General features: G+C 40.5%; 1 protein-coding gene across 3 annotated transcripts in view; it reads right to left on the minus strand.

Moving 5' to 3' along the window:
- Positions 1 to 23486, minus strand: part of tns3.2 (tensin 3, tandem duplicate 2) — a 45837-nt gene extending 22351 nt beyond the window's left edge. For 2 of the 3 annotated variants that reach the window (XM_063891192.1, XM_063891191.1), the window contains exons 1-15: positions 23421 to 23486; positions 19456 to 19630; positions 18877 to 18927; positions 18668 to 18790; positions 18509 to 18573; positions 16185 to 16268; positions 14574 to 14686; positions 14311 to 14371; positions 14144 to 14219; positions 13438 to 13567; positions 13160 to 13225; positions 11748 to 11852; positions 5435 to 6355; positions 1240 to 1367; positions 11 to 119 (exon numbers count right to left, since the gene is read on the minus strand). In XM_063891192.1, the coding sequence (XP_063747262.1) occupies positions 11 to 119; positions 1240 to 1367; positions 5435 to 6355; positions 11748 to 11852; positions 13160 to 13225; positions 13438 to 13567; positions 14144 to 14219; positions 14311 to 14371; positions 14574 to 14686; positions 16185 to 16268; positions 18509 to 18573; positions 18668 to 18790; positions 18877 to 18927; positions 19456 to 19605 (2182 nt within the window). In that variant the 5' untranslated portion in view covers positions 19606 to 19630; positions 23421 to 23486. Of the gene's footprint in view, positions 1 to 10; positions 120 to 1239; positions 1368 to 5434; positions 6356 to 11747; positions 11853 to 13159; positions 13226 to 13437; positions 13568 to 14143; positions 14220 to 14310; positions 14372 to 14573; positions 14687 to 16184; positions 16269 to 18508; positions 18574 to 18667; positions 18791 to 18876; positions 18928 to 19455; positions 19631 to 23420 lie in introns of those variants that run through there. The other variant, XM_063891193.1, reaches the window with a different exon arrangement.

A 23486-nucleotide genomic window follows, 5' to 3' on the forward strand; every position in this document is an offset into this window, starting at 1 on the left:
TATCTCTTACCATAGGGTGTCGGAGGAGACACTGGGAAGCCCGGAGTAGGTGAGACAATGTCAGAGCTGTCTGTATGTCCCCGATAGTCCATGCTGTTGGTTTTGTTGAGATGCCCATGCTTCCAAAAAAGAATGAAAGATGTTAGAAAAAAATTAGGGGAAAAACTCAATAACATGTTGTTGTTTGTTTAAGTATTATAGGGTAACAAGCACACACACACACACACACACACACACAGTAACACACACAAACACACACACACACACACACACACACACACACACACACACACACACACACACACACACACACACACACACACACACACACACACACACACACACACACACACACACACACACACACCAGCAGACATCAGTCTTGTGATCTGTGTGGCTACAGGCTGTGTTTTGGTGTAAACAGTTGGGCCATTCATGCCACCCAGCCATAAGAGTGCAAGAAACCTCCAAAAAAAAGAAAAACGAAAAGTGAGACAGAGAGAGAAAGGGAGGGAGGTACAAAAGGAACATCTACAGTACAGTGATGCAGATAACATTTACATAATCTCAAAAGTGACATTTTAACTGATCTTAAAGTGAACTATGTGTTATCATTTTTCTGACGTGTAATTCTGTAACACATAAAAAATAAATGTATAATCAAATGTTTTGTGAGATGGTTCATTGAACCCAAAACAGTGTGTTATAATCAGAGCCGTTGACAAGTCTTAAACTGTCAAAATAAAATGCAATACAACACCACGTCAAATATTCTGATATTCTTACTAAATGTAAAGAAAGCCAAAAAGAAAGTATGGTGTCTTTAAACACATCTAATCTAAAATGAAGATGCTTGGTTGGTACATTAGATGGCACAGAATCAGTAAGACAAAGAAGTTAAACATGGGTTGCCCTTGTAAATGACGGAAGAACAGTTAGTTTGCAGCTATTTGATGCTATTTAATCAGGGCGTAATTTGTTTTTGGTTTTCACCAACTCATGAGGGAGGTATCTGGCTGTTCAGCATCTAAAATGTTCACTATGTTCACCAGCTAGTCTGTAACTGTGACTGTCGCTAAACCACACTATGAGCAGTGCAAATTAAACAAGAAAAGTGAAATTGTACTCCGGACAGCCAACTGACAGCAACCCCTTTCACATTGTTTCTTATTCAAACCAATTGTTCTGGATGCACCTTAGTGTGGGTGAAGTTCAGATGAACCGGGAATCTGTGTTTACCTGAGATGGTGAGAAAGGGGGACTGTAGTAGGCTGGGGATCCTCTGAAGCTCTGACCACCCCTCCATCCTGGGCTCTGGAGACCAGCGTAGTCCGTCACATCACTGACCTGCATCTGCTGCTTCCACCCTGAGATAAGAGAAGGGTGAGGGTAGGGGAGAAAAGGCGTGGGAGGAGAGCCAGACAGACAGACAGATTGTGATCAACCATAGAATCAAACTCAGTCATGTGTCACTTTATATCTACAGTTTCTATCTACCAACAAGCAGCTATGTCTCTACTTGTAAAAGAAACACATAACATTAGATAGTAATTATGGTAGGACCAGATAAAAGGTGATGACAGTGGTTCATGCAAGCGTGTTTTGTCTCTTTCAGGGTCTTCGTCAGTGGCGTGTAGCTCCTGTCATCAGGGCTGACGCTGTGTGACTAAACAAGACTTCACTTTGACCAGATGGTGGAACATCATGCACTCATTTTAGTTTTATCTAACTGGTTTAAAAAAGATTGTTTTTCCCTAACGCATCCAAATTGGACAACATGTCAGCGGATTAAATAACAGATTCATTTATAACCAAATTGAGGGAATCCTTTTTGAAATGTTTGGTTATATTACAGTTTTTTTCTTTGAAAATGCATAAATAAAACATCAAATGTAGTAAACTAGACCTTCAGTTTGAGTTGAATCACTGAAATGATAGTTATAATCGGCCTCTTTTGCTCTCCAAGCGGATTGTTTACCTGGACTCAAAGCCAACTCATTTGTGATTATTCCCATGACAAACGGACTATAACTCAAAAACCTGATCGCTTAGAATAACACAATCTCGTCCCACTGCCTGAAGATACTGCATGTATGTGCAGATATCTGTTTCTAGAGATAACAAGGCAAGACGACATCGTTAAAACTCTGCGGAAAAGGGAAGCGTGGCAAAAATAGTAAATAAACCGTGTGTTTCCTTTATTATTTCACCTTTATTAGCAAACAGTAAACATGCTAATGGGTTGTAGCAGTTGTGTTGTTCTTGGATTGAGCCAGGTTGGGGGATATTTCTTTGACCAAAGGGGCTGATTTTGCATTTTGTAATATGTATAGGAACTAACGATAGTCATGTCAATTTCATAATAGACTTGTAATAGTCTTTTTATCTCGTGTTCTTTGCTAAAACAAACAAATTCATTGTGAATATTGTTCTATTTTACTGTATTGCCACTGCATAACCACAGTCTGACATGTGTCAAGATAGAGATTGACCTGTTTGCATATGATACTCTACATATGCTGTAAACCCCAACGTGGAACACTGTGAGCTCAGCTTTCATTGTGAGCGTCCATCATCTCATCTCTGCCTGTCCAACTGAAACTAATCCAGTACCTCTTTTACACCAGATGACCCGCTGAGTGCTCTTCTACAGAGTTTTTATCTTCACAGTGTCAAGTAGCATTTGATACTGGCTGTATTCATGAGGAGGCTCCTCTCTTTTGAAGACTGCACTTCCAAAGATGATGAGAGGGAGAAGGATGGCATGATGCAAACACACCAGAGAGCAAAGTGTTGTGTCAAACTTCAAAAGCATTCCTGATCGCTTACGAGCTCCTGCCTCAAAACATTGCTTTGAAAAACACATGGACACCTCTACACAGTAACTAAGCGGTGAAATATTGGTTTCTTTCTGCTTCAAATGTACCCCTGGGAAATATCCCCCTGACAAACTCGATGACCTACTTACACACAAACACACATTTTCCATTTCCTGTGCAGAAATTCCATGATTAAGGGGAAGCACCTCTCATTGACCTGACAATGTACAAAAAGACAGGGTCAAAGGTTAAACGTCAGTCGTAGTGTAACCCTGCAAGGCACATTGCCTTGGGTCAAAGGTATCCACAGCAGGGACCTGATAATCGTGAATTAGGAGCTGTCAAAGCCTCTCTTGACTTTTCAGGAGCTCCCACGTGAACCATCAGGCCACTCCGAGGTTAGCTTTGGTGGAACAGCTGCTCTGTACATAAAGAGCTGTGAAGTGATGACATCACCTGAACACCTATGACCCGCAGTCCTCAAAGAGAAAATGAATCAAGTGTGGAGGTTGCAACAGAAATGTGTGTTTTCCTCGTCCCAGTGGATATGAAAGGGAGTAAACCTGTCATGAGTCCCAGCAGGGGGGAGAAGAAAATAGTGAAGAGGCAACGTAGACACACATGGGTCTGAAAATCAAGCCTAACCACTGTGAAATGTCTACCAGAATCTAAAAATATCAGAATCAAGTCCCTACATTTCTCACTTCCAGTCCAAAACAAGTCATCATTTGCAAAAACAACCTTTCCTTTTTACACAACATGATTGGCTGCACCTCATATTTGGCCAAAGGATACTTGTGGAATCAGGTTGGATATCAGATTGTTTCTAAGCCAAACATCTGAAGTCCAAGTCAAACATTGTTTGGAGGGAAATCATGAATACACTTTATCAGAGTATCTTTCCATCTATCTATTCCAGTCAGCTAGTAAAAGAAAATATAGGCAATGGAAATCTTTTGGCTCTTTTTATATTACAACTGTTGCCATACAAGAAAAACAGGCAGTGCCGATTAAAAAAAACTAAAAATGTAATCTGCGTAACATCTGATTGTATTGTAGCCTGTATTGTAAAGATATCTGAATGTCATAAACCAATTACACAATGCCTGAATTGCTTAAGTGGGCATAGTGGTGAGAATTCTGTAGAGGTCTGAATGGTCACTAGGTTAAATTCCAAAACTGGTAAAGATAAAGTCTTCTCTGTAAGTCTATCTTATCTATGCTACAAATATGTGTCATCGTACCAACCGGCGGCATTTTCCACATTGTATCATTTGGTTCACCCCTAAACCTACTGCCATGTATTTAACCATTAACAAATGAACACAGTTCAACTTTAACTTTTTCAACTTCCTTTTTTTATATTGTTCTTTTAGTTAAATCAGAAATGACGCATTTGGTGTCAGATCTAAAGCTTCCAAACCTTTGAGCTCTTTCCTATTATGGGCTGTTGAGAGACTTTTTGATTATTATCATATCCTGCTCTCTTGATAAGAAGTAATGAATATTAACCCTGTTCAGCTGCTTGCAAAACCATAAATTATATAATTATGTCAGTGGATTATGTTTTGATTGCATAATTCCTTCTGAGCTTTACTGTAGTGAGAGATCAGATCGGTCACTTCCACTCATGTAACCTTTTCTTCCACTTCTGTATATTTTCATTCAAGCTAAAAACAGATTGTATGCTAAACACAGGTCCTACACTGGTTACATCGTAGGAATATCCACTACCTCTTTAATGAAAAGCTTCCACTCTTTTAGCCAACTCCATGTACACTAACAAACACTCCTTCTGCAACACCCACACACACCCACACACATATATTCCTCTCTCTCAGGTGGAGATTTCCACAATCAGGCAGTCCTTCAGTCCTTCGGTCCCTGGTTATAAATGGTTCTCTGTTTATGCCAGCTGAACCAAGCTCCACAATATAACAAGTCCAACCTCAGAGCTGCATCTGCCCACCACCTTTTTGGCACACATGTATTTTCTTAAGTGTGGCATTTCATCCAGGCAAAAAGTCACAGTGGACTTTTTGTGCCTCTGTGAAGTAGAGCTATGTAAAGGTACTCTTACAATTGACCAAAGTAAATGGATAGTTTACCCAAAAAACATACATTTTTAATGACAGCTGTATTTTGTGCAAAAAAAAACGTTAAATGGCTTGCAATATCCATCTCATACGAATCCACACACATATGAGCAGCTCTTTAAGTGTTTTTAGGCACAGCAGATTTAGCAGGTAAATTGTTAGCTCTCAGTTTTGGACGTTAGCATGCTAACATTTGCAAATAAGCTCTTAGAAAAGTGCAGCTGAGGCTGATGGGAATGACATTAGTTTTGCAGGTGTTCACAAACGTCACAAACCAAAGTATTGGACCATGTCTGTACAAAATGCCATGGCAATACATCTAATAGCTGTTGAGAAATTTCAGTGAAAACCACAAACTCATCTTAGCACTCTTAGAAAAGGAGGATCTCCAAAGTTGGTAGGATTCATCCTCTGGGAACCATGAACAATGTACAAATCTTCAAATACCACCAACATTGCGATTAGCAGGACCGTTTTGAGATTTTATGAGATTGTTTTAAATTATTCTAAATATCTCACCTGACATATTGGTATTTCCCTTGTGGCTGAGGCCGTTGGTGTGGAGGGAGGCTGATCGGGACAGGGGGGCACAGCTGGTAGGAACAGGAACAAAAGTGGGGTCCAAATCCAAAATCAGCTGGTTCAGCTGTTCTATGGACTCATCAATGTCCGTGGTTAATGAAGACAAATCCTCTTCTTGGCAAGACGAACCCTGTGTGGTGTTGACCGACTGTATGTTGTGTGTAACGTCTTGGATGTTATGTGTGCCGTCCTCGTCCAGTCCTTTCTGTACTGCTTCCCTGCTGCTAAGTCCTCGAGGTGGTGTTCTAGGAACTACTAAAGGTGGAGGCCTCTCTTTCCTCAACCTGTTTAACCTCTCGCCCCCATCAACTTGAAGGTAAGTATCGGGGACAACGTCAACCATCTGCTGCTGCCGAACCCAGGAGTGTGTGGAGTACTCTGTGTGGGCTGATGTCTCAGACTCTGGCAGGTTCTCCGAGGAGAGGGAGCAGATGCTGCTTGAGCTCGGCACATCTGAAGCAGGAGCTGCCTCACCGTCAACTTCGTCCTCATCATCTAATATATCCGTTTCCCTCTCGCTGGATGAAGCCCCTCCATTGATAGTGTGTTCCATTCCAGAATCATCTCCGGTCATCTCCCCTCGACCTGAAGCAGCAAGCTCTGTCATGACCTCCAGAAGAGGCTGAGCAATTTCAAAGTCCACCCCAGGGAACAGCCTCACCGCCTGGGTGCCCTTCTCCCGTGCAGCCCCTCTCCTCTGTCCAACTGCGGCCCACCCCTGTGAGGCTACAGAGAGGCCTGAGTCGCTGCTGGCAGATGGAGCACGGTCGTTCCAGCTGGGGTTGTTGGCTATCAGGTGGAACGAAGCACCTTCCTCTATACTCTTCTTCACTCCAGGGTCCAGGACATGAGGTGCGGCTGTGAAGACAAAAACAAAAAGGTCAGAAGAAGATTTATGTGTTGACAGAAGAGTGAAAACAGATGCAAGTGTGACCTGTTGAAGCATGGGTTGGATTGGTGTCAGAACTAAAGAGGACGTGATAAATGGACTACAAATAACAGACGAAAAGCCGCCATTTCAAAAGTAATTAAGAAAAATGGCATGTACTTTTGTTACTTAAGGTATTCAAAATAAGGGCTTTACATAACTTTCTTTATAAAGTAGATTTCATTATCAATCATGTTTTCTATTAATCAAAAAATCGAGAGGTCTAAAAAAAGTAATAGAACAAAAAAGTCCCAGAGATATTCTATTTAAATGAATAAAAACATTTATATTTAAAGGCCTACTGAAACGTTTTTTGTTTTTTTTACTTAAATGGGGATAGCAGTTCAGTTCTATGTAAATTACTTGATCGTTTGGTGAAATTCTTGTATTTTTGGGGAGCATGTACAAGCAGAATAATTGACCAGAAAAAACATTTTTTATCAGCCGGCGAGGACCTTGTGAAAACAGTCTGCCTGTACCGGAAGTAGTAGACGACTTTCGCGTGACGTCACGTGTAACTGTACCGGTGTTGCAACCATGGCTAGCAGTACTAGTGAGAGTGATTTCAGCGAAAATTCGTCTGTTTCTGTTGGTGCTGAACACGATGAAAGTCCAACCATATATGTTTGAGCCAGCCGTGTCAGACGCTGGGAGTGACAGTGACAGTGGTGAGGACGACGGAGCCGGTGGAGGGATAGACCACGATATTGATCGCCTACAAAATACAGATTGGTAATTAGTATTCCTTTTGACCCTGGCCTGTTATTGTTATTGTTTTCCTTAACACGTCTACTGCCTTGGGCGACATCTGTCGCCAAGATTCTAAACTGCCTCCCAGCACTGGGCGTCATATAGCGCTAGAGTCCTAAGCACTGCAGCCTGCCCGGGGCGACATACAGCGCCTAAACAGCATTGTGTGTAGAAACGTTGTTTAAACCAATCAAGTAGCCTACGTATTGCTAAGTTGTTATACCCTTTGGGACCCATGATAATGCACAACCAGTTGACAATCGTGCCATTGGCATTGTGAAACTGAAAAGAGTCAATTTATTAACAAATAGTAATAATAATGTCAATGACCAATACAAAAGTCAATGTACGTAACATTACAGGTGGCCACTGACTCACTGCACACAAGAGATCCATTAAAAAGCTGCCCCGGCCCTGCTATTTCACAGTTCATAGTACAAAGTTCCAAGCTCTGGCCAGACTGTCATCTTTCGGGAATGTAAACAATGACACTCCGTCCTAGTTGGCGTTGCTGCAGAAGGCCGCAATGCATCGCTTCCCATTCGCGATTTTCGTCATTTTAGCCTAGGATTGACAAAGCAAAACACAATGAAACACACCGGCAACAATGGACGCCACACTTGTGGTTAACGTGACTTCACGACGGAGCTCCGCCCCCAAGGGTCTCAAACAAGAACGTTTTCAGGGATTTCCTGGCGCGCAATTTTAAATGATTAATTACTCCGTTAATTCGACCGCAATGACATAGGTTGCAATGATATATGTTTTTCAGCAGTATGTTCACTATTAGACTGCGTGGTGGGTAGTGCTGCACTTCAGTAGGCCTTTAAGAGCAATGGTGAGGATTCACATTTTTCCATATTCCCTCCACCTTTAATTTATGAAATTGGAATTTATTTTTGTTGTATGTTAGGCAATAGTTTTTTTAATCAAAAAGCGTATTGATGTGAAAAAAACTGAAAGCAATGTGAGGAAACATTTTGTTTTAAGTCCTCTTCACCAATATGGACACTGTTCACAGAGATTTGAGGTATTGAATCAAAGGTTAACTTTAAGATTTTAACGCAAGCAGAAAGAACACCTTTGTATTGAGGATATTCTTACTACTGTAAATATACATGTATGACTCCATAAACCTGTATCTGATTCACTGTGACTAAAACACACACAGACACACACCACCTGTTGGACCCCAGTCATCACTCCAGACAATCTCCATGCAGATAACACAGAGCCTCTTTGTGTGGGCTGTCGGATGCATACGTGTGTCACTTGTGTACGTGTGTGTGTCACGCAAAGGCCATGTCTGTCATAGACGTGTACCTGAGGTCAGATGCACACACACAAACATACACACTAACCCACATTGTGTTAGAGATATTTAAACTCTCTGTACTTTGTATTGATTTATTAAGCCCTCTTCATAAGGGGTCAGGAACCAACACATTCAAATTATGAAAAGGTAAATATTAAAAAAATCCTTCAATTTCTGGGAATTGAATATGGAAAGTCTTTGAATCCAATGTTTAAGTAGCTATGAGAATCCTGATTAATTAATCCAAAATCACAGATGTTTATCAAAATTATTATGATAATGGTTTCATCGTTACAATAAAAAAAAGCCAAATAATTGTTAGGATTTTCTGTTTTTTGGTAAAATATGACAGTAAACTAACTATATTTGGATTTTACATTTTGTTTCCATAAACTGAAATTTGTAGATCAATGGATGCATCCAAAAAAAAAAATGATCGTCTGTTGCACCCCTAAGGCTTAGCAAACGGAAGCATACTAAAACTAAACAAGATCTCTTCTGATACGGGTTGTTACATTAAGATGAGATAAGACTCGTACAGTGATTGCAACAATACATACAGTGCATACCAGAGCTGTATGAGCACAGCCTCTTAAGTCCAGAGAGGCAATAAAACTCAAATACCAGACATGCATGGTAAACCCTCACAGCTGGTCTGCTAGGTCTCACACACACCAACACACATACAGATAGTAGTACTGTACGTTCACACACCGATCTTCACTGTATAACTTTAACAATACAATAAAACACTTCTGTAAAAAAAAATACTCTAAATGCTAAACTAGCATCAAAAAGCAGCTTACTTACTCACCAGCAGTCAGGAGTTAACTTTCACTGTTCCCACTGCGGACTAGAAACAGGATGCAAGTGCTTGCTGAAGCCTCCCGTCGGAGTCAGAGAAAGAGGAAAAGAGAAACAGATGACAAGCGGAAAGGAAAGAGGGGTGCAAGGACGGGGACAGAATGAAAAGGATGAGGCGCCAGACAGAAAGAGAAAGGGACGCTGAAAAAGCTTCAGACCGGCTTGGTTGGAAGTAGCTCTCTGCTGTCGTCCTCTCAGGCTGCCACAGGAAGACAAGCAAAGAACATTCTTTCTCTGAAGGTGCTAACAGCCCCCCTGCATCCCCCCCACCTCCTACTCTCTCTTTCCCCTCTCATGTCATTCCTTGTGCCCTACGAATCCCCGCCTTCCCCGTCCGTCACTACAGAACCACTCATCCCTCCTCCTCTTTCTTACCCCCCTGCATCCTGTCCCGGCTGACACAGGTACAGGCAACACTGTGCAGAGAGTGTGTACTCATGCGTGTTTATGTCTGAGGGGGGTGAAGGCAGTAGGAAAACTGTTGGATGGATCATTCACTAGACTGCATGCATGCACACTCACAGGTGGAACAGTTTGCACATGATGCACTTTCAAGTAAAGAAACAAAGCACAAAGACCTTGAGCTGGCCAAATACAGAGAGAGGAATGTAAACATGGGGGCGGACTCTGGAGAAACTTGTGTGCAGAAGGGGGATGGGGACATATTGTACAAATTGCAACCTGCAACTTGAACCTGAGAGCGACACGCTTCAGCTAGAAAACAAGGAGACCAGATAAGAGGAAGCATGGAAAAGGAGATGGAGTGATAGAAGAAGTGGAGTGGGTTGAGAGTAGAACCACCTGTGGTTGAAAACAACATTCTTGTGACTGGCTGCGTTGCTTACTGGCTGGCACCCTCATTATGCTCATGTGCATGCGTGTGTGCTGGCGGTTAAGCGTAATGGCCATGTGTGTTTGCGTTCTGTGTAAATGTGCGTTTACATGCCACTTTTCCGCATTTCTGCCCCAGTGATAGGTCCAGCTAAATTACATGGCTGGCAGAGCAGATTTAGCAACAGCATAAAACAGCTGGAACTGAAACCTTAACCGCCGGTTAAGTGATTGTTTCAGCTGTCTGGATGTGTGTTGTTGTGTTTGTGTTTTTCTGTGTGTGAATGGTTGTTCTGACTAAATGGAAACTCTTTGACAAACGGTCCTCCAAATCCACGGGTCAGGTCTGGCTGCTGTCTGGAGGGTTGTTGTTACGCCCATTCCCAGGAATATCGTTGTGACCGCAGCAGTTGTAAGCTGTCAGTCTGATGATCAGACAAATACCCACAGCACTGACCACAGCGAGGGCCGGAGTCTAAACAGAACTTTTCTCATAGACTGGATCTGCACCTACAGGGGGATGCAGATCTAGTCTCTGTGAAGATCTGTTCTGGCTGATTTATTTTGGACAGTAGGCCAACAAGCTAAAACAAACTCACTTCTTTTAAAGTTCTTATGGCAAACATGTTAGCAAACAGCTGCTTAAGTCCATATTCATCTACTGGTGTTGGTGTCCACCTGATGAATGTAAGCCCAAATTTCCCTCTTATTTTTAAGTAGAATGGACATCCCCATTCAAATCTATATAGCAGGATGATCGCCATTTTTGTCCCCATTGATATTGCAAAGCATGGCCAGATAATAGTAGCAGGCAAACTTCCATTGAAAGAGGACTTACGGTTACATTACAGTAATGATCCAAGAAGCAGTCAATGTATGATGTCCTAGAGTCTTTCGTTGATTTTTGATTATCGTCGGTGTAACTTGTTAGCTGAAAAGAGCTGTTTGGAATCAGTTAGACTGAAGCAAATGTAAAATGTGCACCTAAACTAAAACTATGAGCTAAAAAAGGCAGAAATCTTAGTAGAGCTCCAGAGCAGATAATAATTGTTTGGGTTCAGCACTGAGATCCAGCATTCTTTTGATCCATTCATCGAAAACAGTTGGTTAGAGGACCTTTGAAGAACTATGTCAATGCTTTCTCTACCCTTTACTACAAAACGAGTGCTTGAAAGGGATATCATTGATTTTCTTCTAATAATAACGGCAAGCAGCATCCCCATAGTGGAGAATTTTGCCGCCAGATATTTGAGTCAGTAGTTGCTGGAGACCAAATCTTACATAAACATTGTTTTGTCTTTTAAAAGTCACAACTAAACATTGGCATTCTGTTCTCCTAAGGACACCTTGGAAACAGCATAAAGGTCAACGTTATGTAAGAGAAGGGCTGACAAGTGCCGTGTCTTCAAATATATAGTTTTGCTCCTAAATCCTGTCTAATAATAAAGTCAGAGACACAACAGGAATCCAAAAACATCAGGAAGAGAAAGGGTAACAAAGAGAAACAGATACAAGAAGAAGAAATAAAAGTTGATGACCAAAAGACATGAAGTGAATCTCACCTGTTTCAAGAGAAGACGTGTTTTGATATGAATCTCGTCTGACCAAAGGGTCCAAGGTGTCATAGTCCACCGTCACACAGTGTCCGTTGTGCCACAGCTCTCTGCCTGCACATGGAAATAACAAACAGACCAGCAGACAAAGAGGCTGGTCAGCAGTCAGTTAAACGACACACACACACACACACACACACACACACACACACACACACACACACACACACACACACACACACACACACACACACACACACACACAACAAAAACAGCTGATGCCAGATGTTATTTCAAATTTGATTTTTGAAATATTGTGAATTCGGATTAGGGCTTTACTTCTAACTGTGTGTGTGTGTGTGTGTGTGTGTGTGTGTGTGTGTGTGTGTGGGTTCCCCCCCCTGTGTTGCCCTCTGTACAGTATCTCCAATCTGAATTCCTTTCAGATGTGTGTGTGTGATAACTTCTCATATTGCTTCCTGTTTAGGGACGAAGAGTGTGAATGTGCACATGAGGGCCAATTTCGACTTTCGGTGTCCAACACTGCCCCCACCTGGGCGACCGTTTGTTGAACTTGATGAATATGTGCTTCATTCATGAGTAATGAGTGTGTGTCGCTGTTTGTGTGTGCAGGTGTAATGTTTCAAATGGAGTCATGTCTGTCTCTTCTGCTTCAATTAGGAGACACAATGACGCTTGACACAGACTTAGTTTTTCTGCATCTGTAGCCCAAATACTGTGCCTGTCAGAATGAGTGTGTGTGTGTGTGTGTGTAGGAGTCCAGGTGTCTGTATGCGTCAGTGTGAGCAGGGCTTTCCAGTTAGGGGGTCACCAGACGATTGGCAGAAGAAAATAAAAAATAAAGTTTAATCCAATTTCTTCTAATATCTCCTGGATATTAATGGATAACGTCAAAATATATGTCTATTTCCTTTGTTGAGTTAGTGACATATACTGTTATTCAGTTGACACTTTTATTGTCCCCAGAGGATACATCAAAATGACTTCCCTTTCCTTTAGCGCCATCATGAGGTAAAAATCTAAATACCTGCAAAACTAATAACATTCCCAAGAGCCTTAGCTCTCCTTTGTGATGTATGCTTATAAGCAAATGCTAAAAGTATAAACTGACATGGTGAACATTATACCTGCTAAACAACCACACTTTAGCTAGCTAATATCAGCATTTTCTGAAACACAATGTTGTGCCCAAAAACTTTTTTCTAGTATCTTTTTAATAATAGAAGAATGAATTGACAATAGACAAAGAACCAAGAAACAAAGTCTGCAAATACTTAAAATAACATATAAGTCACGTTTTTTCCCACATACTTTGTTTTGTTTTCTGTTATACAGTTTGATTCAGTAAATGTTGCTAGTGCCTTTTGTTAATTGATGTAGAAGCTTCAGAAAAAGGGTACCTGTAATCTTTTCAGGGCTGTCAAAAAGTAACAGCTCTACTTTTCCATCTTCTGGGAACCGGGGATCTGGAATATTGACACAAAAATCAGATAGCTGGAGATATTTCCTTGTAGTTCACACCTGCACTGCAGAACAGCTGATACAGGGTTCAGGGTCAGTGCCAGTAGGTCAAATTTACTTTGGAGGAACACTGAAGGATTTATCGGTTACTGATTAAGATGGATATTGCATCAGAGTGTGATAGTGACTGAAACAACAGTTGGCAGGATATAAATACCTTCACTGGCACAGTCGAGGTCCGCCTTACTGAAAGTGAGGTTGTGTCCGTGCACAAGGCCCGTATGAAACTGGAGACGGAACACGACCTGCCTGCTGGCTGAGTGGCTGTTTTTATCATAACAAACCACCTAAAATCAGAAAGATGACACACGTGTAAATAAGGGAGAATTGCTGGTTCAAATGAATTTTGTTATGAATCAGAGCTAGTTTATATATTTTATATAATTTGTTTTAGGGTTTTTATATTGTTATTTATTTTGTCGTATTATTATACATTTCCATCTAGACCTTACTGAACAAGAAATAGTAATTGCACATCAAACATTCCGAAATAATTTCTGTTAGAATTTCCAAGAACTTTCCTAATAATAATAGTTTTTCTTAATGAATAAATTCAAATTCATTTCTATCTTCATCTTAAGAGTCTTCAAACTAGTGAATTAAATGTGAAATTTGTCCATAGGCACACTTCAAATTCAAAATGTACGGATAATGTTTCCGAAAATATATACATAAGTAATTAATATTACCGTAGCTTCAATTTGGAGGATTCATTGAAAATTTTCCTCTAGAATTAGTACCATTTGATTAAAAAAAAAAAAAAAAAATCTTTCAACAAACCTCTTGGAGAAATAATAGGAAAATATTTAGAAGTTAAAAGATAATACGACAAAAAACTGATAATGGTGTAAAGCATCACTAACCATGATATCCCCTTTGAGCAGCTGGGCTGGCTGGAGCACAAAGTAGAGCCGGTCTGTCTGGGCTGCATTAACATGACTGAGATGAATATAAACACACATTACACACTGTATTCTTATCCTAAATATCCCAACATGTTTACAGATCATGATATTATTTATTAACTTACTAGACTGCTGATGTGCAAACAGCTTGTAGACTCTGGTACACTCTCAGGAAGAGACAGCATGCTAGGAAAAGAAGATTTAGTACAAAATCGTTTTTAACTTTAGAAGACGCGTTAAATTATAACCATCTCATTTCCATGTTTCCTTCTCAATAAGATGAAAAGAGAATACAGTAGATGCCTTGTAGAGGGGTTTTGCAATGGCCGGCTACTGCTATTTATCCACTTAGCTTACTGTTATTCAAGTCAGACCTGGGTCTTCTTACCTCCATCTGGTTTTATTTTGGGCAGACCGCGAAGAACAACACACAGGAGGAAAGTCGGAGAGGGACACATCCTCAGTGCTCCCTTTAATGTGCTCCCAAGCATCCACACATACCTGGAGAGCAAATGAAAAAGTATAAATGTGTGTATTGTGACAACAATCACCTCCAGCTCAACATCAGCAAGACTAAGGAGCTGGAGGTGGACTTCAGGTGGAGCACGAAGACGTCTCTAACCCCCATCACCATCAGGGGGTAGGAGGCGGAGGTGGTGAACAGCTTCAAGTTACTGGGAGTGCACTTGAACAATAAACTGGACTAGAGTGACAACACTGATGCTCTCTTCAGGAAGGGACAGAGCAAGATGTTCTTCCTGAGGAGGCTCAGGTCCTTCAACGTGTGCCTGAGGCTGCTGCAGACGTTCTACCAGTCTGTGGGGGCCAATGTGCTCTTCTGTGCCGTGGTGTGCTGGGGGGAAAACACCAACAAAAGGGATGCTGACAGGCTAGCTCTGTTGTTGGAGTTGAACTGGACAATCTGGAGGAGGTGGCTGAGGAGAGGACAAGGAGGAAACTGGACAGTATCCTGGATAACCCCTCCCACCCCCTCAATGCAGAGCTAGTGAAGATGAGGAGTACGTTCAGCCACAGACTCATCCCACCTTGGCACAGCACTAAGCGCCTGGGAAAGTCCTTTGTGCCTGTAGCCATCAGGCTGCACAACAAGGACTATGTGACTAATAAAGAGGGTTTCATCCTCCGATTCTATCCATCAAGGGGTTAACCATGAGACCCACTGACAATAACCCGGGCTGCACATAAAGCCTGCACTTTTGCACAATAACTTTGACCTGCACTCTCTTTCTGCACACATACATGTGTATATTTTTAACAATACTGTGTTACTTATCTGTATATAGAATTTTTAATTTAAATATGTGTTTAATTTCCCTGTGTGAACCTGTACTGTTTTTCCTCTTCTCTGTTGCTGCATAAACAGTTGAATTTCCCCACAGGGATTAATAAAGGTAGACAGAATAGATAGATAGAATGGGAGGATGAAACCCTCTTTATTAGTCACATGCATGCACACAGCAGAGCACACACAGTGAAATTGGTCCTCTGCATTAAACCCATCCTAGTACTAGGAGCAGTGGGCAGCTATTGTGCAGCGCACGGGGAGCAATGGGGAGGGGGGATTGCAGGCGTCCGGTGCCTTGCTCAAGAGCACCACAGCAGGGCCTAGGAGGGACTGGGACCTCTCAAAGTAGTCCACCTTCCATATTTCAAGTCTGTTCGGGGACTTGAACCGGCGACCCTACGGTTCCCAGTCCAAGCCCCTACTTACTAAGCCACTGCTGGACAAGGGACATCTTATCTTATCTTATCTTATCTTATTGTTATCTTATCGCAAATAACCTTATTACTGCTTTGCTTTTCATCAAGCCGGTTCACTTGTTTCAGATTTGTGTGAGTAACTACTTCACAAGAAGATGAATCAGGTGATTAGTGAGTGACCCTGCTCTCGGAGGTCATACGTCACAGCAGGCTAAGACTTGAACCAGAGTTAAACTTTGACCTGCAGTGATCCCGCTCAATCACTCCTGTTTCTTACCGTTTCTGCGAGGGGCTCATCAGAGCGGACAGTTTGTCGTTGTAGAACCTCCTCATCGCGAAGTGGTCTAGAGAAAGGTCTGCACTGAGAGAGAGGCAGATATTCAGATGGAGATTCAGGTGACACTCCTCAGGTTACATTAACCTGTTGTAGTATCTAAACTTGCAGAATGTTTGATTGGGACAGTCAGTAAAAAGTCATTTTGTGCAGCCCAACCCACTGGGGGTTGGATTTTAAGCTACTCAATGGACCTTGTGGTTCATTTGTTTTCTGAACCACGGAATTGTATTTTAAATATCTAATGGAAGTGTCCACACTGTGTGTCTTACACTACTTTTCGGGGGAACGCCATTTTAATTCGGAATTCAATTTTAGAATTCCTCAGTGCCCTGCCAGGAAAAAAAGAAAAGGGCTAAATTGACACAAGCTTTAAAGGTGTTATACCACTTTCTTTACATACGTGACATAGTAGAACTCCTAGAACTTGGAAAATACCTTTGAAGTCTAAAATGTATGTGTTTCCTTTAAGTAGATAGATATGAAATATGAAAACTGTTGTGGTGACTATTGCCACTGAATATCACGATGGATAGTACTGTGCTTTTTAGTTAGACGTACGCGCTCTCCAATTACGCTTTGCAAAGAAAAACAGCATGTGCATGGTTACTCAGTAAAAAACTGTTTGCTCACACAGCCTCAATCACCCACACCCATAGCCGGTGAGGTCACCTAAATACCCCAGTTCTCACAAACAACAACAAAAACATACAAATGGGCACAACAACTGGTGTAGTGTGTAAGGAATAACAGGGACATTATTAAAAAACATTGAACTTGTGAAATGTTAAGTTGCACTTTTAACAAAATGACATTTGATTCCCTTTCATTGTTTTGAAAAGGCAGCAGAATTTTCACAGACAGATTCCAAGAATAGCTGCATCTGCATGCTTTGAGACCAAGAGAGGAAATGCTGTATTGTTAGGTTATTTTTAACTTCCAAACCTTTGCATGCATGCGTAGGATCCGGGACAATGGTCACAATCTGATATTTCTTAGCAGGGAGTCAGCTGCTGAGCCATGATCCGCACATGCACTGCAACTGTGCAGAAATCAACCTGATGTTCCTCATTTTTTATCACATTTTTCCACTAACTGACCTTTCGCTTCATCCTATGGTAAGACGTGCAAATGAGGATGCAATAAACTTTCAACAGCTTTCATCAAACCATAAAAAGGAAGATATGTAACCACATTTACCTCAAAGGTTGGAATGTTTGCTTTAAAGTACACTTTACAATGTGCTGTGTCTTCTAGGCCAAGATTCTGTCATGCAGGTAAATTAAGAGTCTATTAATGCACTGGTGTCCAACAGCAACAAGATCCCAGCCCGAAAATCAAATAACAGTCTAGTTCAAAGTCTCTTTAATCAGCCGTCCTGCCCTTTGGCTGCTGGAGACGTGCATTAGATCAACCAATGGTTTCTCTATTGTTCTGTCAGTGCTCTTTGATCTGCCAACACGTCAAACAGTAACCAGTATCTTTGGGATTCCCTGTTTGGGAACCAGAAATATCGGTACCAAATTGCATTGCAATATATCTGTTGACATAGCTTGAACAAATGTTATCTATGGGGAAATCATGCAGCATGAAATCAGCCACCTAAATGTCTCTGAATGTAACCAATGCACGGTTTCATAAATTCATAGACCCACTAGAGTTTACCTTCGTCCTACAGGCACTGATCTTCTTCAATGTCATATTTCAATTATTCCCATATCTGATATACGTGTGGATCACCCATATTTTACCCAGGATGCTACAAGTGCCACTATCTGTCTCTTGCTCTGCTTTATTTTCTTAAAGTTTAAGCCAGACTACAATTTTTTTGTCCACCACTTCTTTACAGACCGAAATATCTCAGAATTATATGCATGGAATGGATGGATATTGAGTGAAGACATCCATGGTTCCTGCAGGATAAATTATAATAACTTTGGATATCCTCTGACTTTTAATTCTAGCACCATCATTGGAAATAAAATCAAAATACGTTCCTTACTTAACGACCCAATACCTGAAAATAATGGTATTCCCATCAGCCTCATCTTTAGCACATTTTGCATAGGTAAAGTGAAAATGGCTAACGTTAGCATGCTAGCAGTAGCATTTAGACATTAGCATTAAGCTAGTACAGACTGTCTGATTTGCTAGCATTGTTTTCTTGACAGAGTTGTCATCATATTTCTTTTAGTTTGCAAAAACTACAGATAAATTCTTGTTGAGCGTACTTTTTACCACTAAAATTCACATGGCATCAGTGTTACCTGGCTGAGATGTTGCTGAAGTGGATGTAGGAAGCCACTAGAACTCCAAGCCGGCCTTTACCTCCCTGTAAAGGACAACAGAGAATCAGGACGGGTTTACTTTCAATACTATCAGACAGTGAATAGATGAATGGTTGCAGAGGAGTAAGTGACATTTACCCTGCAGTGTAACACCAGGACGTGTTTGGGATGTGTTTGTAGCCAGGTCTTCATCGTTGAGCAAACACTGAACATCTGATCCAGGTCAGGAGCGAGGTGATCCACCCAGCCTGTGTCTAAAATCTTACGGACAAATCCCAAAAACTGTGAGAAAAATTTCCTTGCAACCTTTAGCCTCTCAAATTGGTACGTTTGAGTGTTTTTATTACCTTGTGATTCCTTTGGGTGAGAGTTTCATTTTTCTGTGAGAGATTGATGAGCTAAAGAAAGCAGATGTTTGAAAAAGTTGCCTTTTCAATTTCATTCAATCTTCTTTTGAAACATTCCAGCCTATCATTTGCTAAAGGTTTAAAATGTTACAACATATTATCAAAAGTTGATGTATTGTCAATAAACTACCATTCAATATGTCATGTTTTGAACAAATACGCCAGCCTGTTACCAGCTGCAATATAGTGATTTGTACATAATGCATCCATAAAATAATTTCCCAAATTGGTTTCAATAAAGTGTCTGTCTGTCTGTCTGTCTGTCTGTCTGTCTGTCTGTCTGTCTGTCTGTCTGTCTGTCTGTCTGTCGGTCTGTCGGTCTGTCTGTCTGTCTGTCTGTCTGTCTAATAATCCAGTACTATATATTATTCGGAAATATGCCATTCTGTATAATAAGTAGTTTTATTTTGACTCTTTTAGTATAGATCAATGGTACAAATATTGTTGTTTCTTTACTGAAGTAAAACATAAAATGCAGGACATTTGCTTAAAAGAGTATTTCCTCCACACTCCTCTCACCATGTAGTGGTGTCCATGCTTGGACTGCAGCATGAGGAGGATCTCCTGCAGGTTCTGCAGGTAGATCTCCTCTGGACATTCAGGGGGGCAGAAGATGGTGATGATGCGTTCAGTGATGTAGGTCAGATCGATTCGCCTTTGTTCCTCCATGACTGATCTCGGTCACATGGGAGCCCTACAGGAAAGGAAATGCAGGGTGTGGGAGAATGAAAGTCATGGACATTTTAGGGAAGTGAGAATTTTCCCAGCAGGTCAGCAGATGTTTGCGGGTTATTTTTGATTGAGCAAGTGTCATATCAGCTGCCCTCCAAGTCCTTTCTTCTGCCTACACAGATACATGAGTTCAAACACGGTCAGCCTGATAATACTAAAATCCTTTTACAGGATGTGAAATTAAACAAAGTGGGGTCATTGCAAAACAAAATGTGGAACTGAGCCATATGCTGAGTCCCCGGAAACCTTTAAGCCTTACAGCCTTAACAGCAGGAAGGGCCGTGATGAAGAACCAAAAAATGACAGATTCTGACAAGGGCGGAAAACTCCACCCTTAGAATGATTAGGTTCTTTAGAAATGTTTCACATGACCATAATGTTGGGTGTACGTTTATTGATTCCTGTATGCTTTGTTCTTCCTATGGGCTTCAAATGTTTCTTCTGGTTTGAGTCTAAAAGCTTAAACTACGAACAGAGTTCAGCATCTTTACTGTACTGCCTTACGAGTCAGTTATTGTCTTTATGTATAAAATAAAAGCTTTAAAAAAACATCAAACTTTTTTTTCATTGTACATTGTTTTTGTGTAAATTGTGTGACAGGTTTGCTGTTTCCCCGTTGCCAGTATTTGTGATAAGCTAAGCTAAGTGTCTGCTAGCTGTGAGTAGACATAAGAGCAATAGTAAGAGTAAGAGCAATAAGTACAGAACATAATTTGAATGTTTTGAATTGCAATAAAACAACAACTTTTCCTGTCGTGGCAGGAAGAATTTTGCCGAAAAAAGGGCTTTGGTTACAACAATATCAGAATCAGAATCAGTAATCCTTTATCCCACAGCGGGGACATTTGCATTTGTTACAGCAAAAGGGACTCCCTGTATTTTTTCTTCGTTTTTTACTCTTTCTTTTTGTATTATCGTTTACATAATTTGTATTTGTGTATATATGACCCTCTGTAAGGGCAACTAGAACAGAATAAAAAGTTGATCAGTGTTGTTGATAACAATTGGCTAAATAACAACGGTACCTTATTGTCTTATTAATTCATTTGCAGTTACAATTCAAAAATCAAAGGGTTTTTATTTGAAAAGGTTATCTCAAAACAATTACTTTTATTTATTATAATAATCCAAAATCAGTAGAAAAATTCCAAATGGTTTGTTTTTGTGGGAACCCAATGTCATCCTTGTAGCACTCTATTTAGGGTACCTTTAAGTTACTTTTATTTTAACCTTAAACTCATAAGTCCAGAGACACAAAGAATCTGACTCACCACATAATGCAGTAAACTGTGGAGTGTACAGCTCTGTGGTATCTGAGATCTGTGTTAGCGTATGGACCACAACAATGACATGCATGTTAGTTCATGTCTATGGGAGTGAGATCAACCAACGATTTACAAAAAGCTGTGGTTAACCTCGCCTTCACCCTGACCATGTGACCACAGCAGAGTAAACAGTGATACAACCATTTTCACCAGAGCAGGAATAACCCACTGCAGTATGACTGAACACACTCTGTACCTCAGGTTCAACCCTGTATCCACATTTTAAACCCAACTATTATTATTTTAATATGAGCATAATCATTATATTAGTGGTCCATTAAGTCTAGTGAACCAAAACTAGTATGATTTGTGTTATAGATGGCCATTTTTACTGGCAGGAATAATAAAGAATGACAAGTTGGTCAAATCTCCACAGTATCCCACGAGTTGTTGATCCCTATTCCACAGAAAAAAGTTATTTATCAGTAAAAATGGTCAAAGAAAGGCTGCCGTATAGCCCAGTAGGTAGAGCTGGCAGCTTGTGTACTGAGCTAGTTAGAAATCCAGCATTGGATCGTTTATCATCCCCTCTCTCTGCCCCTTATAACACTGTGAGGAACTTGTGATCTAAGTTTTTTTATACATTACATAATTACACCATAGTTTTGTATATGTTATGACATAAACCTTTGAATCTTGATTCTAAGGGCACTGTTTTTTTTAACTGTAAAGGAAATCACACATGATCAAGTTATATTGAGCATAAAGGGTCACATCTCATCTCATCTATTTTATTTTGTAGCAGTCCGATGCGGCCCACTAATTATTATTTTTTAATTATTTATTGGAATATACTTTATTGCAGGTTTTTTTTTTTAGATATATTTGTATTCATTTTTGATGTTTAAATTTGGATGTACTTTGTGTTTGTTTTGTTTTTACTGTATCCACAAATTAACTATTTTACTTGAAATGTTTTTCTTTAATTTAACTGATCATGCAACAAATATTCTCATAACAAGGCTTACAGCAAATAGTTAAGTGGCTTGTATTAAAGAGCTCTGTTTTGCCCCAATATACTTTTAAGTTAAAAATACAGCTTACACTGTACCGTTAGTCACCGAAAAGTACCGAAAATGATAAAGTTACATTTGTTTTCATTTCCATTCTATGTTTTTCCGTTTTGGAATAAAATCAAAGTGAAATTCATCACAAACACCCAATGCTTCACTAGCTTCCCACCCCAGTTTTGGGTGTCCTTAAGCTAAATCTGTGCCAATTACCCATAGGGTGGTTTAAATGGTACACATGTGGGATGCACGCCACGTGTGAAAAAAATGCTTTTCAGTCCAAACACGCGCTCATCCTGTGCTCGGGCTTCTGATGTGTGCTTGCTGAAACAGTTGACAGGGCTGGGCAAACACTTGTAATGAGTGACTACTCTCCAATTATGTATTTCTGCTCTGTTTTTTCAACATTTTTAGACATGCTGCAATCTAAATTTGTCAGCGCTCCGCCTGAGGAACCAAAACAAACGGAAGTGAGTGACTTAAACCGCACATGTACACACGCGCGGACACACATACACACAGACGTTGCTATAGGAATAGCCGTTTAGCAAAATCCTTGAGCTTAAACTTGCCACATCTAATTATAGTCTCTATTTCCCATTTTAAAAGAAGGCATTTTGAAATGGATTAGCCATCTTTGTTTCTTTCTTTCCTCTTTTTTCGGCAGGGAATAACATCCTCTTCATTCTTAAGCAGGAATAGAGCCATTGGTGTTCATTTAACTGACAGATTCTTTGAAATTGAAAGTGTCTAAATACCAGAACTGAAGATGACAGTAACACGTATGACCCGCTATAATATTTTTTCCACGTTCTTCTTCATTTAGATCCTTTTCCACTCAGTGCTTCCTTCCTTCCATGAATTCGTTTTATAAGTGCGGTAAAAGTATCTCCTGTTAATACATCTGATCCCCACAGAGACTCCTTATTGATTTACCAAACGTCTTAATGAATACATGCACTTAAATCGGTCAGCAGGGTACATCTTATTCTACTTGTTATAGGATACCTCAATGAATTAGTGCTCCATCTAAGAAGAATCAAATGTATGTCACTTAATTCAAGACATTTGCATTGGTAATAAACCAGATTATCACAGCCCCGCCGGCAAGGTTTTTCACAAGACTTTTAATGACCTCTTAAAGTGAATCCCATGGAAAACACGTCTCCTGCGGCTCAGTGTCTTATAGTGTCAGTAGGCTAATCCCCTCCCTCTTAGTGCATGTGTAGGGAGGCACTTTTCATTATTAATCCCCCTGAGAGTTACCATCCATCAGCATGTTCTTTTGTTAACTGAAAGTGGTGGTAAAAAATAACAATGAGACCAGCTTCAGGGTTTGTTTACGACATGAAGTCCCACATAAAACTGACTGAATAAGTAATAAATAAACATTTTAGATTGCAGGAATGGGTCTTACCTTTGCTGGTGTCACAGAACAAGAAAATCACAGCTTTCTGACGTCTGATGAGTGAAAGTCTGACTG

This window comes from Eleginops maclovinus, chromosome 9 (assembly GCF_036324505.1).
Source record: "Eleginops maclovinus isolate JMC-PN-2008 ecotype Puerto Natales chromosome 9, JC_Emac_rtc_rv5, whole genome shotgun sequence".
NCBI classification, from domain to species: Eukaryota; Metazoa; Chordata; class Actinopteri; order Perciformes; family Eleginopidae; genus Eleginops; species Eleginops maclovinus.